The following is a 19,892-nucleotide window of genomic DNA, read 5'->3' as shown; positions in this document are numbered from 1 at the left end:
TCTGTCAATGGACATCTGGGCTCTTTCCATAATTTGGCTGTTGTGGACATTGCTGCTCTAAACATTGGGGTGCAGGTGCCCCTTCGAATCACTATGTTTGTATCCTTTGGATAAATACTGTTTCCACATTTGCTTAGACCAGTCGGTGGAAAGGGGCCACATAACCCATCCCTCCAATCCTTGTCCTTCTACTTTTGAGGGTCTCTCTGCCTTGCATGCACTTTCTTGTAGCTTTCTGCCTCTTTCATGTCACAGCTCAAATGATACCTAACCTTTCTTGTCTGAAGGCATTCTACAGAATGCATTTTCAGTGGGTGCGATACCACCCCTGAAAGGGGTGAAAATTGGTTCTTGGAGGATGAAAAAAATCGTACTCTTTCAATCTGTAAAGCACAGATACACATGCCGGACATAAACAGAAGGATAGCTAGCTAGATGACAGGTAGGTAGCTGAACTGATCTAGAGATAGATGGCATACCTATGGCATTAAAATATCATAGAAGGGATTCATCAGGAAAAGAAGTCTAAAAAGTCTCCTGCGGGGGTGGGTAATAAGGAAAAAGAGGTTGAAAACCACTGGTCTGTGGAAACTGTCTCCCTGCTCTACTTACTTGCCAACATATACCCTAATTTAATTCCTTTTAGGAACTTTTGACAATTGGCAAATACTCTGCTGATTTTTGTTCACTGCCCAGTGTTTTCTACCCCTCCCCCCATCCCTCTAAATGTAAGCTCCGTGAAACCCAGGTATCTTGGCTGGCTGTTCACCACTGTGTCCCCAGCATCTGCACAGTGCTGGGCACATAGTAATTATTCAGTACCTATTTGTGACCAAGGAAAGATTTCAAAAATTAGAATAAGGACCCACCAGGCCAACTGGACCCCTCTTGGATTTCAGCTGTCACTTAAATGCTTCCAGATTTGTTGGGTCCCTTTTGAACACTGAGTTTAAGTATAAGCCCCCTTCTTTGTCCCATAGCCAAGTTCATCTCTTAGCCCTGGTCTTGACTACCGCCCATTTTCTCTCCTCCCTGACCACAGAGAACCAATAACCATGTAGTCCAGCCCTTCTCTTTGCCACTGAGACACCACAGTGAATACTATACAGATGTCTGACTCAGTGAAATGAAAACGTTTGCAAGGAAAGTGTAACAGTAGGCTAACCATCTTGGAAATTACACAGCAGAAGGAATGCATGATTATCTGATTTAATAAGAAGCCGAATCATGGTGAACATCTGCAAAGGAAAAAAAAAACTGGAAGGACGCAAGCCAAAATGTTGGCAATGTTATCTCTGGGATGTACACTTGCAGCTTGTTTTCTCCTTCCACTTCTGTCTTAATTTAGGACTTTCCTATGATAAGCATGTATTTCTTTTATCAGAGGACACAGGGTTTTGGTGGCTGGGTTTTTTGTTTTTTTTTTTAAGACCATTCATGATACTGCAATATCAAAGAGGCAGTTACAGGTGCACTTCTGGTCCGTTCACCCAAGACCAGTTCTACTCAATTACATGGGGACCCCACAAAACTTTTTTTAGGGCAATTTCTGTGCTTAGGGGAACCATTGGATTTGGGCCAGCCTAGTTCATTAGGCAAATAGCACCAGCTTTATTGCCAGGAGAATACCTGCTATCTGTTCCACAGAACATTATGTTTGTTATCTTTTTCAAGGATGTCTGTGACTCCCCAAAGTACCGCAGATTTCTTGTATTGGAAGGCACTCACCCATGCAAAATGCAAAAACCAAACAAACACAAAACACATTCCCACATGTTTTAAGATATTTCTCAGGGGGCTTCATGGCTCCCTGAAGCCAACAGCCTGACCTAGGAAGATTTCTCAGTGAAATGTCTCTTGAAACCTAGGCCTTACCTCTGTATTTTCTCTGCACAGGTAGCTACCAAGTGTCCAGAACTTCCCTGATCCTGGAGGCTTTTCTAGACCCTGCCTCCTCCTAGCACATCCCACCTGCCCCCAGTGCAGCCAGTTCACACTTCAGTATCCTGAAAGGTCACGTTACTGATTCTTGATTTTTTCATTATCAAGGAACGCTTTCAAATCTTAGAACTTCTGGCAGATCAGTTCACAAACACACTGAGTCCAGTACTAGATCCAACAATTCAGTAATAGTTACAGTGCCCACTGTGACAGCTAACAGCATCTCATCTCGTGGGGTCTCCAAGCATCTGAGTTTAGCACACAAAACATTTCAGCTCTGAGCCACTGTCTGCCCCAACCTTGAGGTCATCTACCCACAAGGTGAGAATATAAATGATTCTGCGGCAATATTCATGCCCTCTGAGAACCCACGTGGCTCGTCCACACCCATGAAAACTTGGTAGCCTATCTGAGAAGGGCTCATAGTACAAGTGGTAGGTTGAGGCACATGGTTTGAGAACCGCTGTGGAACTTAGAGTATTTCTTACATCCAAAGCCCAATACTGTAGGACAGTGACTTTTAGGACCCTCATTTAAAACGAACAAACCTAGAGAATAATCTTTGAATAAAAGATTGTATCTGGCTGCCCAAATCTCCCTGGGCTAAAAAGAGATTATTTGCTGGGTAAGAAACATCATTCTTACCTCCTCCAGGGCCCAAAGGGAGTCTACCACGGGCTTGATCTTCTTCTGGTTGTAGAGCCCAATGAGTTTGTCCACCACTCCTCGAATGAGGCCTGCACGGCCCTGTTTGAAGAGCAGATTTAAAAGGGAAAATCCCGCGATGACTTTGTTCTCTTCGTAGAGCTTGATGGGGTTCACCTTCTCGACCTGCCACCACTGGAAGGAAAGAAGGTGCCCGTTACAGGGAACCCAAGCCAGCCATGTTCACAGCATTGCAGACAGAGGATAGGGCTACAGTGGGACGGATTCCAGCTGGCCAAGGAGTGGTCCTTGTTGGGCTTTCTTTTTAAAGCAGTTATTTAGCTAAGCAGTGCAGTGAGTGCACAGTGATGCTTGTGAGCAGAGCACGGGGTCCAGGTGAGAAAGAGAGACAAACTTCCTGAAAATAGCTACTAGGCCACATGTCGTCGGAGCATTGGGTAGAAGCCAGGAATGCTGGTAAACATCCCACAGCGTACAGGACAGCCCCTCATGACAGAGTTATCCAGCCCCAAATGCCAATAGCGCTAAAATCCTAGATGGGATATGCACAAGTGGCAACTGTGGCTATCTCTTTTCCAGCCCCTCACCCCCCACTTCAGACATGAAAGCAAGTAAATAATCCATTAACTGACTACAGAAATGGTTATCCAGCTGCTTTGTTCTGATTTCACTGCATTTTCTTTGGTGTTGGTTAGAATTTAGAAACTCCAGGTTCCAGTTTCTAAGGGCTCTAAGGAGAAGTGGTGAATCGATTAATACAGAAGGCAAAGAGGAATGTGATGGGCACTTAGGAACATTCATAGTGTTTGTTATTGGGATGTTTATTTACATCCTGCCTCTTTCCTGAATTGTGGGAGCTCACAAAAGCTCACAAAAGACTTTGGTATATTTTTTTTTAAGTGGGAAAATCATATTGTAAGGAAAATAAGTGTGAGAAAGACAAGTCAAAAACAGGGATTAGGCTGGTGATGGGTAGTAAGGAGGGCACGTATTGCATGGTGCACTGGGTGTTATACGCAACTAATGAATCATGGAACTTTACATCAAAAACTAGGGATGTACTGTATGGTGACTAACATAATAAAAAATATTATTATTAAAAAAAAACAGGGATTAGGTTCATGCACAAAATTCTTTACTAATGCACATTCCCTGAGGGCCTGGAGTCCAGCCCTAGGAGAGTCATATATTTGGCCATGGGCTGGCTTCCCACAAAAACAAAGTAGAGAAATGATGAATGACTTGTTTCATGGTGCATCTGCAATGTCTCAGTAAATGTTTGTGAAGTGAATGCTTGCTAAATCCGCCATTCCTGCAGCTATGGTTAAGTGAATTCTAGAGCCAAATGCCTGGTTTTGAAAACCAGTTCTGCCACTTACAAGCTGTGCAACTTGAGGCAAGTCACCTAACCTCTCTGTGCTAAGTTTCCTTACTGTACCTCATGGGGTCATCATGAGGAATAAATGTGTTAATAGATATAAAGTTCTTAGAACAGACCTGACCCGAAGTAGGTTTTCTATGAATATAAAATATTTGTTATCTTTGATTGAGTGAGTAGGAGCTCTGAAGTTAGAGTCAGATTGCTCTCTAGGTGTTAACCATTGTTAACCATTGCTACAGTCTAAAAGCAAACAGCGTGTTTAACAAAAGTGAGTATAAGCTCTGCAAGAGTTTTAAGGTGGAACATAAGATATCCTAGTGAGAAATTCTTGTATAGCTCTAAGTATGGCTTTGACTTCTTTTTTTTTTAATTTTTATTATGTTATGTTAGTCACCATACGGTACATCATTAATTTTTGATGTAGTGTTCCATGATTCATTGTTTGCTTTGATTTCTAAGCCTTTCTCCAACATATAGAAGAAAATTCCTTTCTAGAACCTTCTAGAACAAAGTCACCATTCCACTCCTTGGCATGCCCTATCTTCATTTTGCTTCTAACTGACCAAAAAATATCGGACCAGGCCCCTGAAAGGAAGTAGTCTTTGTTCTTGACCTCCAACTATGTAGCATTCTTTTAATTGGCACCCCTTTTTCAGGCAAGAGCATCTCAACCTCCATCCTGGCCGTGTTTTCATGATGCCTTCACTGAACCTGGATACCCTGCAATTATTTCATTAACACTGTATGTTCTGATTGTGCGTTTAGGGGAGAAAGGGAAAACACTTCTTACAATTGCATGCAACTTGGGATCAATTTGGTTACCCACAGCAGGCTGTCAGCATCACGTTGATTACAGCCACAGCAACAGAACAGCTGTGAGTAGCACAAAGCCTATCTTCAGGGGACTTGCTCCAGACAGCACCCTTCATTACACTCCATTCTTGCTCCCTTACAGTGTCTGTCATTGCAGAGATCCTTAACTTAAACTTGTAAGTTCAAAGGCAAAAGACAGGCCCTTTAATTCTACTGTCACAGGACAGGGAGTACTAATCATCCCAGAATCAGGGAATGTTTGGGGGTGCAGCCTTGTGCAGCCAATGTTGGCGCTTAGTGGGCATATGAATACCCCATAGTGCCACACTTAGAATGATTTCTATGGCTTTCCCTGGCCACCCTATTCAAAATGCCTCCACCCCATCCTGCATCCTGTTTTGAATCCCTGTCAGAGTTCTTATGACCATTTACAATAATCAACTTATCAATATATTTTCCTTATTTCAGTTTGTCTCCCTTATTAGAATGTGAGAGTCACAAGGGGCTAGTATGTGCCCCTGTCATTCACTGTGACGCCCTGGTGTCTTGCACATGTGGCACGGCTCACAAAGTAAGTGAACTAATCAGTGCTGCACTGACTGCTTAGGAGGCTCAGAGCAGAGGAGACAAGAGAAGCAGCAGTTCCCCGTTGAGGGGGCAGGGGCAAAAACCGAAGTTCAAATCCAAATTAGCTTAATTCTAGCAAGTGTTGCTCTAGGTGGGAATATAGATCTGAGTAGGCTGGAATGTCCAAGGGATGTGGTTTCTCGATCGCAAAGTAACCACTACATTCAGAGCATGATTTCATTTAAGCCAGTGGTTCACAGATTTGCCTCTGTCTAAAATCACTCCGGGGGGCTCACTGAAATTGCAGGACCCCATTTGGATCTCCAACTCAGTAGAATGGAGGTACAGAAAAATGTTAAATACGCCCAGAGACTTGGTCAGAAACCAACTCACAGTTGGTTTCTCCATGAAGCAAATGAAATGCACTAATGCCAGGTTTATTTTTGACCAATGACTAAAAACACAAAAACGTAAGCAATTTGTGTTGAAATCAAAGTAAAGCTTTCTTGAGTTTCTCAGATGCTCCTGCCTCTCTGCTTCATTTAGACAAAGCAGGCAAAGTAAACACACAGTCTTGCCCATGTGTAGTGAGCAGGGTGGGAACATAGGCTTTATTGAAAATGAATGATGCAGATGAAGGGCAAACAAGGTTTAGGTTATTAGGTCAATGTCTTTAGATGGAGAAGCTCACAACATGCAAATCACCGTACTACCACAGTACATTTGACAGGTATGGATACTTACTGATTTTGCAAAGCTAAAGAAGCTCTTGGTCTCTCCAGTCACCATGTTGGATGAACCTGCAAGTGGAGGATTCCCAAATCAAGCTATTGCTAATGAATACCAACATCTCTTGCTATACATGGAAGATTGACAGTTGTTTGGTCCAGAACTGTCAAGAGCTTGAAAACAACTTTAATTCAGCCTTGGAAAAATGAGGGAAATGGAGGGAGTGGGTGGCATCAAGCTGACTTAATTTTAGCCAAGTGACACTGGATCAAAGAGAAAGTAGTATTTCTCAAGGTGACCATGTCATTACTTTGGAAAATTGGGCATGTAACAAAAATGTGATTTAGGCCCACATCCTAATAAAATGATAAGTTGCTTGAAGTGTCTTATTGGTTCCAGTCTTCAAGACTGGGAAATGAAGTCCTATGTGAGCCTAACTCATGATTTGAATTTGACTCCTTAACAAGTAAAGGGCTTGGGGCTCAGAGCTGGGCTGGGCACTTAAGTGGCAGGGGCAGGGGGAGACGAGACTGAGCTAGAATTTAGATGGAAAAATGGGGTACAGAAGAGCAGGTGAGGGTGAAAATAGGTTCAGGAGCCAAGGAAACGGTGTGACCAACGTACTAGCTCTAAAGAAATCTGAGCACAGAGGTCAAAACCACTTGAGACAAATGGTGTGAGAAACTGAGCTTTGCTAATGGGAACAAGCAGTATTCAGAGGGAAGATGGGAGATGGTGTTAGGACGATTTCCTAAGATGCTCTAACAGAGAGAAAAGACCCTTTTGTGTAGTCCTTGGGGATGTGGAGGGGATGCGAGAGCTCTTATCAGGTCAGATGCCATATTGGTGCCTTTTCAACAACTTTCCTGCTTTGGCCCAGAGATTGGGAATAAGTCCTTCTCAGAGAACCATTATTTAATGAAAAAACAATGTATATTTTAAACTTCATTATTTGGCCTGGGTAGACTAGTAGCCAGTTAGTTAATCACTGGTCTGCTTTTATGGGGTGACCACCAGCAAGCATCGTGGTACCAAGCTTTGGTTACTTAGATATCAGTGTAATCATTTAGGTCCTTGTGAGATGATAAAATTGTATTCTGCCAAGTGACATCATGGTACTGGGGCAAAAATAGAACTGGTGAATAAGAAAGAATAAATTGTCCATCAACATTTGACTCACATGTTAGTCATATCCAATATCCCCACGTTGTCCATTTGATGCTTACAGCTACTTTTATCAATAATAGTAATAATTAAAGAACTGTGCATCCGCTTGCAAAGACTTTCAGCTATGTGTTCACTATTGAAAATACCGGGACACTCCAGCAATGGGAACCTTATTCCCTCCCTTTCTGTCATAATCATGATGACAAAAAGATGCTTAAGTATTTATACCTCTCAAATATCTCTTTTATAAGCTTCTCAGTGAATAGCAGGGAAATGAATATTTTTTTCTGAGCATACAGAGGTAAGGCTCGATTTTGTATTGGACCTATGGGGGACAGAAGTGCCAAAAATCTCAAACACTGGATAACCCCAGTATCCTTTGGCATTGGAATATGATATCTGGCTTCATATAGGCTTTTTTTTGACTTTGGAGAGACTAATGACTTTGTAGAGACCAATGTTTAAATTAGTTTACAAGCATATAACAGAAGAGAGGAGGAAGAGGGGGAGGTGGCTCTGGGGTCTCATTCTGCTGGAGAAAATCCAGATATTGTTCAATTCCCCTCAAACTCAAGAGCATCTCAGGGGCTGCAAAAGCAGAGGTGTGCTCCAACCATCCAGGGCTTCTTTGTGATCAGAACATATAGGAGTAGTTTAGAATAGGAAGGAGTTGTACTTTGCAACTTCATCTCCAATTGGGAAGAATATCCCTTAAAACCCCCATATCCTAGCCACCCCTCCCATCCTACTATGGGTCCTTCATTCCTTCATTTTTTGAATTTCCTTTGAAGCCATTAGTATTTCCCGCCTGTGTCTGTGGGTCAAGTTAATGACTACACTGGCTTGGCCTTCCTTTACCCCTTTTAGAATGAGAAATACTCATGGGGCTAATAGGGCAGTAGGCATATATGTTACTTTTATAATTGAAAATAACTAATGGCAATAGCAATATTATGGAAAACATTTAAAAATTAAGCCCTCCCAGAGTGCCTGGGTGGCTCAGTCAGTTGAGCGTCCAACTTTGGGTTTTGGCTCAGATCATGATCTCATGGGTTGTGAGATCAAGCCCCAAGATGGGCTCCATGCTCAGCAGGGAGTCTGCTTGAAGATTCTCTCCCTCTGCCCCTCCCCCTTTCAAAAATAAACAAATAAATAAATAAATAAATCTTTAAAAAAATTAAGCCCTCACAGTCTCATTACCCCAACATATCACACATTTCATTCGTCAGAGATTTTGTGAGCATGCATGCAGTGCTCCCTGTTGTGGACTGTATCCCCTCTTCTCTTTAGCACTTACCATATAAAATATAGGTTCCCAGTGGTTTGAGAAGGCTGAGACCTTTTCCAGTGTTATCCCCACAGAGGCAATCCAAAACAATGTCCACTCCTTCAGCAGAGATTCTAAATGGTGTGAAGATAAAGTAAGATAATGTCACCTGTTAGGGACCAAACTTTTGATCTCTCTCCTTCCTGTGTCATGTTGTTTACTCCTAGAATCAGAAAGAGCAAGAACTCTGGGAGTAGCCATAAATAGGCCAGGAGGCCAGGAGGTGGATTTACCTTCCTGGATCCCACTCAAGAACGTCACAGAGCTGGAGGCAGCTAAAAGTCTGGCTGGTGGCTGATAACAGGAGCCAGCATTGAATTAATACATTTGAATTTGTATCTAGCCACCTCATGCAACTTCTCTGAGCCTTAGCTTTCTCCTTCGTAAAGTGGAGCAACCATGTTTCTTTGTGCTGGGGATGAAATGAAGTGTCAAATGCTTGGCCCATTGCCAGCCACACAACAATCACTCCAAAGTCAGTCACTCAACAATTCTTATCTGTGGAGCTTGGGTTAAGGGCTAGGCTCTGTCCGAGGTGCTGGAGACAGAGAGGGGAACAAAACCAACATGTTCCTGTCTTCGTGGGGTTTCCAGTCTAGCAGGGATTAGCTTTTCTCCCCTTCTCCCTATCTGCTCAGTGAAGCACATTAATTTAACTCAATGTATTCATCCAATCTCTAGGTTCAATCTAAAATGGAATCTTTGAGGAAGAGGGTTAAATAGACATGATCTCGGGGCACCTGGTTGGTTCAGTGGGTTGAACAGCTGACACTTGGTTTCGACTCAGGTCATGATCTCAGGGTTGTGGGGTCGAGCCCCACATCAGGCTCCCCGCTCTGTGGGGGGTCTGTTTGAGGATTCTCTCTCTGCCCCTCCCCCACCTCTCAAATAAATCTTAAAAAAAAAAAAAAAAGGTAGAGAGGATCTTCCTATAGCAATAGCAGGTTCCAGAGTAGAGAGAATCCACATTTGTACTGTATTAAGCAGATGAAACATTTTTTGATCCCTTCCTCCATTTATTTATACATTCATTGATTCACTCTGTCATGCAATTTAACGAACTTCTGGGGTTCCACTGTTAGATGATACTATGCTGGAGGGAGCTGTAAACAGGAAGGCTCTGGGAATTGTAGGGAAGATATTCCTGCCCCCAAGGCTCCCAATTATGGCTAGGTCTTGCTCTGCTCAGACAAGAATGGCATTTCTTCAGATTTGTGAGTTTGCAGGATTATCTTGTCTTAGCTCTGTATTTCTACCTCTACCCTCACCCCCAAACAAAGTTCAGGCAATGCAATTCTTGTCAACAGCTGAATCCTGTTTTCATAAGTAGGAAATTGCATGTGCATCTCTAGGGTTCAGACACTAAGTCAACTGCCCCATGCCCCAGGATAGCCGAGATGTGACTTTCAAAAGCTGAGTCATGAAGTTCAAAAGCCTTCAAGTCAAGTCCAAACTCCAGTCATTACAAAGACTCATCAAAAATAATCAGCTTAGCTTTTGCCAAATAGAATGCTTATCTGTAAAGGTATGTCTGTTTAAGTCCCACCTATAAATTCTGAACTAGGGACTTAGGCCAGTGGATCTAAAACTTAGGTGTGCATCAGAATCTCCTGGGGAGGGGGGGGTGCTCATTAAAGCAGGTTGCAGTCTGTCCTCCCTCCCCCTCTTCTCCTAGCATCTGATTCAGTTGGTTTGGGGTGGGCCCCAATGATGTGTGTTTCTAACAGCTTCTCAGGAGATATTGATGCTGCTGATTCTGGCTCCACACTTCCGTCTAAGTCAGCCACACAGAAGCCAAACTGGCATTATTTTTTTTATTAATAATTAATTTATTCATTAAATATTTGGCCCTGGCACTGCACTAGGTGCCGGAGATACAGTGGTAAGCCCAAATATATTTGATTCCTCCCCTTTTAGAACTTCTATTAGGCAGATGTTAACCTATAATTACACAAATAAAAATTAAATTGAAATTGAATGGCATCTAGTGCCATGAGACCGTGTCAATCTAGAGTTTGCCCAGTCAGGTCTGCCAGAGAAGGTATCCCTGGGAAAGTGCAAAGTGGAGAAGTTATCTAGGTAAAGAGTGGCAGGAATAATGTTCCAGGTGGGGGAACAGCATATGCAAAGGTCCTGTGGGGGGAGGAAGCCTGTGAGCAGATGGACTGGGAAGCAGCCATTAAAGAAAATGTGAAGAGGTGAGGCCTGAGAGGCAGGTGGGAGTAGGAACACACAGGGCAATCAGCACCAAATAGGCCCAAGAAAGAGGCGTTGGGACACCAACTGTGGTAATAAGAAACTCTCTCTCTTGGCATTGTCTCCTTCCAGAAGGACGCAAGCATGTCTGCCACAACTGACAACTACCACGGAGTAGTGGGCAGGCATGGGGTTGGCGTAAGGGCAGCATAGCACTGGGCTTAGGAATATGAATTTCATCTTAGTATTAAGCATTTAGTTTGCCACTTACTTGCTGTGTGACCTCAGGTGAGTCACTTAGCCTCTTAGTGTCTCAGTGTCCCCAATTGTGGAAGGGAATGATGGTGACAACACCTGTCCCAGGCTTCTCTGTGAAGCTTGGATGAGTTGATGTACATGGAACATAGGGCCTGGCTCATGGTAACTTCTGGGTTCATGGTAACTTTTTTATTATTTTTTTTTTCAGAGTGGGACAACTTTAAGAGAGTTCTTTTAGTTTGGGAAAAGAGTATAAAGGGAAAATGGCAAAACCTCAACAACCCAACCATTAGCCCTAGCAACCTTCAGGGTGGGTGGAACCACCAACCCAGAAACCGTTAGAGCAGAGGCTTGATACCCTTGATTCTCCTAGGAGAGCAGGTCCCACTTTCAAGAGCACTTACTGTGTGCCAGGCACAGTGCTGAGCACTTCCTAAGTCCCGTCTCATTGAGAATGCCTCATGCCAACCCTATAACTCAGGGGCCATCATTATCCCCACTTACTGGATAAGGAAGCTCAGGCTCCATGCGGTCAGGCAACAGACCCTAGGGACCACTATAGGGAGAGAAGAGACTTGATAGATCACATCTAGAAACGAACTGAGGGCCCCAGAAGCAGGGCAGGTTTCATACAGTGAGCTGTGGCCAGCCCTGGTGACCACCGCTGCCACCACTAGGCACGCAAGCTCCCAGCAGGGGCTAAGCAAAGCTGGAAGCTGCTCCCTGGGCTTCTTGCTGGAGGGAGATGCTGCAGATTGCCTGTGTTCCTCTCTCCCCACACCTCTCTTGGTGCTGTGATAGCTGAATCAGGTAAGACAGTGTTTGCACATGAACGGGGGTCACACACGCTGCAAATTCCTGCTCCCTGGCTGTCACTATGTCCTTTTGAAGATCAGTGGTGGGGTGGGGGTGGAGGGTGAGAGCAAGGTAGATACCGAGCAAAGGGAGATGTCATTCGCCAGGCCCCGGGGGTGAGGATGCTTTGGTTGTTTCTGTCAAATCTTTAAGTAGTCATTGCTCCTTTTAAGGCTAGATATGTTCCTTCAGGTGAGTTTCAGAATTGAAAAGGTGCTCCAACCCCATTCAATCATTACAAGCCCAACCAATGGATCAGATAGAATGGGACTCAGTCGGGTCTGTCCCACCAGTAGCCTTGGAACAGGGCCTCCCTTACTCACACTCACACTGAAAGGTAACTTAGCAGCTCCTTTTAATGAAACAGTCATGAAAATCACAAGCAGAGCTAGGTAGCTCCTCAAAAGCTCAGGGGCCATCCTCATTTCTTAGCACCCCACCCCACCCCCAATCTCTGGCAGTGTCTACCTCGCCTGCATGTGTGTAATCATAACCACACAAAAGCGGACAGGGTGAGGGCTTTCTCCTGCAGTCACAAATCTCTGCAGATTCGAAAAACAAACAAAGAGCCCTAGCTCAGAGATCCTCTGGGCCAGATTCAGCAGCAAGGTATTTTGGAATTGCCGATCCAAGGTTTTTGTACCTGTCCGTCCTTGGTCCCTGACCCCTTGCCCCTTTATTGTGAATTCCGCCTCTTTGCTTCCCACCCACACAGATCAGTGAAGAATTTCTCCTGAGCAGTGGTAGGTCCAACAGGGCCATTACTGGGAGAGAAGCCCTTGACTTTTTCAAGAAATCAATCCCCCTTTACTGTAACTGTCATCTCCAGGTGGATCCTTGGTTCTCCACTCAGTGCTTCTCTTTCTGAATTCCTTTTTCTCTGAGAACTCATCTGTGCCATAGCTTTAACCATCGCCCCCAAGCTCGTGATGGAGGGATGCGGCCCTTTCAGGGCACCTGACTGTGCCTGGTGCACGGCAGGCTTCTCCCTCAGGCTTCTCCTGAGGGTCCAGGACAGTGTCTGGTACACCGAGGGCTGAGTGCAGTTCCTGGCACATAGTAGGCTTCTCCCAGAGGGCTGAGCACAGTACCCAGTGCACAAGAGGCTTTTCACAGGGTGCTGAGCACAGTGCCTGGCGCATAGTAGGCTTCCTAGTAAATGTGTACAATTAGCAATACCACCTCTAGGAATCCATTCTTTTTTTTTTTTTTTTTTAAGATTTTATTTCTTTATTTGGCAGAGAGAGAGAGAGCATAAGCAGGGGGAGCCTAATGTGGAGCTCAATCCAGGATCGTGATGTGAGCCAAAGGCGGATGCTTAACCCACTGAACCACCCAGGCGCCGCTAGGAATCCATTCTTGATCACATTCTCTGCTCTCTCTAGGTGATTAGGCTGTCCTTGCTTTCCACCATCTCAGTTTCCTTATCTGTAAAATGAGGAACTTTCCCCTTGCAGGACTGTCTGAGGAGCACGTGCCATGGTCCAATCGTCTGGGTCAGCAGAGGGAGAGGAAGCCAGCAAAGCCTGGGGCTATGATCCCCCTTGTCTGTGCCCACTCGCCTTGCTGGGATTCAGTCCCCACCTCCTGCTACCTACTGAAGTGCTTCCCATCCATCAAGCTCCCTGCTGGGGGCTGCCTACTTTGGTGCTCTCTCTCCCTCTTTCTCTCCTCTTCACTTTTGAAGTCCTTATAGCCAGATGCACATGCTCAAAGCTTCTAACCCTTCTACTTGGTTTCGAGCACAGTCAGACAGGGAAGAGGCAAGGGAGGTAAAGGGGAGGTCTCCATTACAACTGTCCCACCCCCACCATTCCCTTTACAGTGCCTGGCTGAAGGCTGAGAACATGTTCAAAAGAAGCTTACCAATTGACTGGCTTACAAAAGAATTTGCATCTCAAGAAGTTTTATGTTATTATTTTCCCTCCTGTATGACCACAGAACACTGTAACAAACAAGATCTGTGGTCAAAAACCAAAGAGAAATCACTCTGCATTGCACTCCTATTGCATATTAGTGGTTGGATTCCCCCCCCCCCACTTTCTTTTCATTTTTGTCTTCATGCGCCAAGAATTTCTACAAAGCAGTGATCACAGTGTAGCTGGAATTTGGCATTCTGCTTTTTTTTCCACTCAATATGCTACCATGGGTATTTTTTCATTTTGTGGCAGAATCTTCATAATTATCTTTCTTTTTTTTTTTTTCTTTAGGGGCTGCATAATACTCAAATGTGTGGGTGTAGCATAATGCACTGAACTGTTTCCCTGCTGTTGATAATGGAGGCTGGTTCTGAAATCTCACTCTTACAGACAATGCTATAATTCGCCCTACTGGGATATGTTGAGCACCTACCCTGAGCGACAGGCACCGAGTACCTGTTGCTTGTATCTTCTTCTGGATTCTTTCCTGAGGGCAGGGTTGGTGGGACAGAGGGCATGAACCCATCTGTGGCTTCCTAGTCATTTTTAATGCGATCCTAGGGTCTCTGCTTAAACACAGAAGGAATCGGTGGAAGTCACATTTGAGAGAAGCTGGTGGTGAGGGGGGTCTCAGGTGCTGTCACTTTCTGCTTTTCTGACATCAGCATGAATCACTGACTCGGGGGCTAGAAAGGCAGCAAGTTGAGGACAGTGAAGGGATGAGGGGGATGGAAAATTCTCCAGGGAAAATGGGGAAGGGAGGAGCTCTCTGGTTATGTACTGTCACTTATTTATTACTTATTTATTTATTTAGGATGTTATTAATTTATTTGAGAGAGAGAGAGAGCATGAGCAGGGGGAGGGACAGAGAGAGGGGGAGAAGCAGGCTCCCTGAGGAGCAGGGAGCTGGACGTGGGGCTCCATCCCAGGACCCTGGGATCATGACCTGAGCCACCCAGGCGCCCCCACTATCACTTTTTTAGAAGAGTAGCCACCTTTAGAAGAAAGCCACCCTCTTTGCCCATTGCTTCCCACATCCTACTACTTCTAGCTGCTCTCATCTCCTTCCCGATTCTTGAATTTACCAAGTCGTTCCTGGACCCCCGGCCTTAGCACATGCTATTCTGCCTCGTCAGAAATGCTATTCCTTAGGCCAATTTCTCATCCTTTAATGCTCAGCCCAAATCTCATTCCTTGATGGACTCTATGTCTGATCTCCCTGTCTGCATATGTTCACTAGCACCTTGCATTTCTCCATCAGAGCACATATCAAAAATGTAAATCAACAGATTTTTAAAATACTGGTTTTTGTCCCTCTTCCTCAGCTAGACTCAAAGCTCCACGAAGACAGTGACTCTGAAGGTGGTTTTTTTGTGTGTGTGTTTTGTTTTTGTTTTTGTTTGTTTGTTTGTTTGTTTTTACCAGATCTGCTGCCCTAGCACAGCACCTGGCCCATGACAGACACCTGGTATTAAGTGGGTCAGGGTTTGGATGAGGAAAGGATGCTTGCAAAATTATCATTTAATGGATTAAAGGCAAAGACTGCTGGAGGGACAATGGCAGCTCATTTTCCAGACCACAGCTCGAGAGAAGAGGGAAGAGCTACCTGAGGGTTAGGAAAGTAGGCAAGGGTCTATCCTGGAAGCCTTTAAAATATGCCTGCAATGTCTAGATATCTGAGAAATAGGTGGTGAACTTCTAATATCTAGTTTGGTAACTCTTTTTTCCCATCCCACTGGAAATATCAGGACAACCTTAAATTCTGTGCAAATCTCTACATTTAAAATTTAAAAACAAATCTGAAAATCCAGACCATCAGAAGACTCTCCTTTCCAAAAAACTCCCTAAATCTTACCTAATCTGGTCCGAATATCACCTTAGACAACCAGATCTCCCATCCTCCAAGTCCTTCAATTTGGAGAAAGTTGTTTCTTAATTATGATGCTACACAGACAACTGAATTTCTTTGTATCGTACAGTCTAGTGCTGGGAAATGAAGAGACCCAAACCACAGCTCGGAGACACCTCTGAATCCCCTCAGGTGCTGGGAGTGGAGCCGATCCTGAGCGCCAGTGACCCCTGATTCTGAGCAGCAACAGGGGTGACACACAAATCATCTCGAGGCAACTGGGTTTCCCACCTGATTCCCTGCATTGACATGCACAGGGCCATCATCAATAGCTTCAGGACCACAGGTGGGGCATGGGGCAGGTTACAAACCCACATTCCCCACCGTGGGTCTGCACCCACCAGCAGCCTGATCTACCTGCCTGCAGGCACCCACCTCCCAGTCCTCTACACACCACCAGTGACCCTTCAAAACTCAAATCTGATCATGTCACCACTTGGTTCCTTCAGTGGCTCTCAGTCACACCCAGGCTGGAGTCCACCTTTCCTTGGTCTGTCATGTGAATGAATGAGAAATAAATTTCTCTATGTTAAGGTGTGTCATAGCTGCTATCATAATTTAGCTTGATAGGTTCCTCACCTGCACTGTTGCTCAGTTTTATCCCCTCCAAATTGGGGGGGGGGTCATAATAGGGTTGCTGAGAATTAAATGAGCTCATACACGTGAAGTGTTCAGCACAGAGCTAGTAATCCTAGGCCCCCAATAAATGTTTACAATGATTGCTATTACGTTATTGTCATCAGCCCTCCTCTAAAGGAGTGCTACTGTTCTTTAAGAAAGAGAGAGGAGCAAGGACCAACCAAGTGCTCTTTAGAGTGAATACCTTACCTTTTCACTTCCTGCACGTAGTCTGCATTTCTGTCAAAGAGGTGGGTCATGGAGTCTTTGATTGCTTCATGCTTGAAAGAAGAAGCTGTTCCAAAGACAGTCACATTGGGGATCGTGGAACACAGCTGAGCCACCGCTTGGCCCTGAAAGTGAAATGCGATAGACACGTCACACAGGAGAGTTACCATCCAACAACCAGCCTTGCTGGATTAGAGCAGGGTTTCTCAGCCTTGCCACTACTGACCTTTTTTAGGCTGGATCAGTCTTTTTGGGGGGCTGAACTGGGCATTGGAAGACATTTAGCAGCCTCTCTCACCTCTGACCTGCTAGGTGCAAATAGCACCCCTTGATTTTGATAACCACAAATGTCTCCAGACATTCCAGAATGTCCCCTGGGGGACAAAGTCTCCCTTGGTTGATAACTACTGCAAAACCCCAGTATCAAGATATAGCAAAACTATTATTTTACCACACTGAGCCTTGGGTTCCTCCTCTATAAATTAGCAATAATGGTACCTACTCTGTAGGGATCTTGGGAGATGTCTTAGCTTGGATCCCCCAGAAGCAGACCCCGAGGCAAGGATTTTTGTAAATACTTTATCTGAAATATAACCACAGGAAATACCAGGGTATCAAGACAGAAATGGAAGTCAGCCAATAAAGGGTGTGCTATCAAGTTAACACCCACCATGGGTAAATGGAACTCAGTTCCTCTGAGGAATTCCTAAGCAGGCGTAGAATATACCTTAGAGTTACCCCAAACACATGGTGAGGAGGCTGGAGTATTTATTCCCCAAATTTCCATCTGCTATCAGTCAAGAGTTGCTTCTGCAGCAGTAACTCCTAGGTCCATCTTGTTCCCATGGGCCAAGCATGCTCCCACAGCCAGACAGAAGCCCTAAGTAGGCAACTTCCGGCAACGTTGAATGCAGAGAAGATATGGTGACAGCATCCCCTCCGGGGCGTGTTAAATGAGGCCATGTGTAACACAGGCCAAGCACCTGGCCCAAAACATGACACTTAATATAAGGTACTCAATAAATCTTAATCTTCTGTTCCCTTTCGTAGCTGAGATGTCCCGCATTATAAAGAAAAGGTGAATGCATGAGGTTTAAATATTGAACGGTCTTAGAGAAATCACAAACATAGTTAGGAATTGTGTTTTTTCCATATCCTTTTTGAGTATGGTCAGAAATGTAAGTCATTGGACAAAATACTGTGATCATGTGAATTCAGAAATCTTCCGGTAAAATTCAATTTGCTGGTCATGAAGGTGCATTCTAAAACCAAGTACCAAAGTCACCTGTGATATTAACTTCTGCCTATCACTTCATTATGTGTCTTCATGTTGGTGGACTAAGTCAGGTTGGCAGGTCTATTTCTGGAAATGTTATTCTTCCTAACACTGGCAATGAAAGGCAACATTGACAGAATCCTAGAATGTCAGAGTTACAAGATCATCCAATTACCCCCTCCCCAACATTGTTCCACAGATGAGGGAAAGGTAACTCGGAAAGGTTAAGTGGACCCAGTTCTTCAGAGGCAGATCGAGATTCGAAGCAAGGTCTCCTACCTTCTGGTTCTTGCCATTTTCTGTAATGCCATGCTGTCTACTTAGTTTGACATTTTAAGCTAAGCAGACTTTGAAGCTGCTGCCTAAAATAGACATGTTACTGACTTGGGGGTCAACATTTCAGAACATGGGCATGAACCTAAGACTCCAGTCAGGCTCTCATTCTCTCTTCTAAGAATACCTTTGATATTTGGTTAATTTTTCTTTTTAATCACTTGAGTTTAGAGAACAAAGAGGGGACTATCCTTCTCGGTGAGTGGAAATATCAGCAACCAATGCAGCAATCCTCTAAAATTCAACAGGGCTTGAGCTAACCTCATCTGTGCTGGGATGGGAGATGAGAACTAATTTCAATAACTGTGTGGTCCCTCCTGCCCGCTGTCCGTAGGCCACCATGACATTTATTCACCCAACTACTTTTTCAAATTCAAATTATGTACTGGTCACACAATGCTATGGATGGATGCAGGAGTGTCAGAAATGAGTGACACACCTTACTCTATTCTTTGGTCCCAAGTCCCCCACCAAGCCTTAGATCTGTGTATTGAATGACCACTTTGGTGCCGGTCTCCACCTGGCTATCCAAAAACAAAGTCAGCTCATCCAAAACATAACTCTTGGCTATCTCCAAATGAGTTACTGCTCATATTGCTTTGGTGGGGCTGTTGTAACAAAATAGCACAGACTGGGGGGCTTAAACAACAGAAATTTGTTTCACCGTTCTGCAGGCTAGAAGTCCAAAATCAAGGTGGTGGGGTTGGTTCCTTCCAATGGCTGTGAGTGAAGGGTCTGGTCCAGGCCTCTCTCCTTGGTTTGTAAATGGCTGTCTTCTCCCTAGGCCTCTTCACATGGTCCTCCCTCTACGCCAACATGTGTCCAAATTTCCCCTTCTTATAAGGACACCAGTCATATTGGATTAGGACCTACCCTCATTTAAACTTGATTACCTCTGTAAAGACCCTACTGCCAGATGAGGACACCTTCTGAGATACTAGGGGTTAGGACTTCAACATATGAATGGGGGGGGGCACGATTCAGCCCATAACGTTCCTCTTACTGCATTTCCTGCCTCAGTGGATGAAACTGTACCATTTATCGCTAGGCTGAAGTTAGGAATCTGGGGGTCACCTGACTTTTCTTCCTCCTTCAGCTCCACATCCAGTTAGTGTATTGTTTCTATGCACATCTCCGTGACTATCACCTTAGTCTGGGTTGTTGAACTTCCTTGCCTGGATGGTAACAATACCCTTCTGGCTGCCTGGCTGTTTCTGTGTGTACTTCACACTGTGGACAGAGTGATTTTTCTCAAATATAACACTGAGCATCTCACTATTTGTTTCAAAGCTTCCTAGTGCTTACCCTGGCAGAATGAAAAGCACACTCCCCCTTTTTTTTAATTTATTTTTTTAGGATTTTTAGTTATTTGAAAAAGAGAGAGAGAGCATGAGCGGGAGGAAGGGCAGAGGGAGAGGGAGAAGCAGACTCCCTGCTGAGCAGGGAGCCCCGATGCAGGACTCAATCCCAGGACCCTGGGACCATGACCCTAGCCAAAAGCAGACGCTTAACAGACTGAGCCACCCAGGCACCCCTGAAAAGCACACCCTTAAGTTTATCCCACAGGTTGGCGCTCTGGGATCTGACCCAGTCTACCTCAGAACATGCTAGAACATGCTGTCCCTCCACCTTTCCAGTATCCGCTCCCTAACAGAACAGGGCGCTTGCTCCACCACTGATTGACATTCGCCATGATCCCAGTGCTTTTG

The 19,892-nt window shown here is 44.7% G+C and overlaps 1 protein-coding gene across 1 annotated transcript in view; it reads right to left on the bottom strand.

The window, feature by feature from the left end:
- VAT1L (vesicle amine transport 1 like) overlaps positions 1-19,892 on the bottom strand; it is a 137,382-nt gene that overhangs the window by 63,991 nt on the left and 53,499 nt on the right. The window contains exons 4-7 of the mRNA XM_045796052.2: positions 16,557-16,699; positions 8,562-8,665; positions 6,113-6,168; positions 2,587-2,781 (exon numbers count right to left, since the gene is read on the bottom strand). Coding sequence (XP_045652008.1) covers positions 2,587-2,781; positions 6,113-6,168; positions 8,562-8,665; positions 16,557-16,699 — 498 coding nt within the window. The remainder of the gene's footprint in view (positions 1-2,586; positions 2,782-6,112; positions 6,169-8,561; positions 8,666-16,556; positions 16,700-19,892) is intronic.

This window comes from Ursus americanus, chromosome 21 (genome assembly GCF_024610735.1).
Source record: "Ursus americanus isolate L20-20 chromosome 21, mUrsAme1.1.p, whole genome shotgun sequence".
Classification (NCBI taxonomy): domain Eukaryota; kingdom Metazoa; phylum Chordata; class Mammalia; order Carnivora; family Ursidae; genus Ursus; species Ursus americanus.
This window is presented reverse-complemented; position numbering and strand designations above follow the sequence as displayed.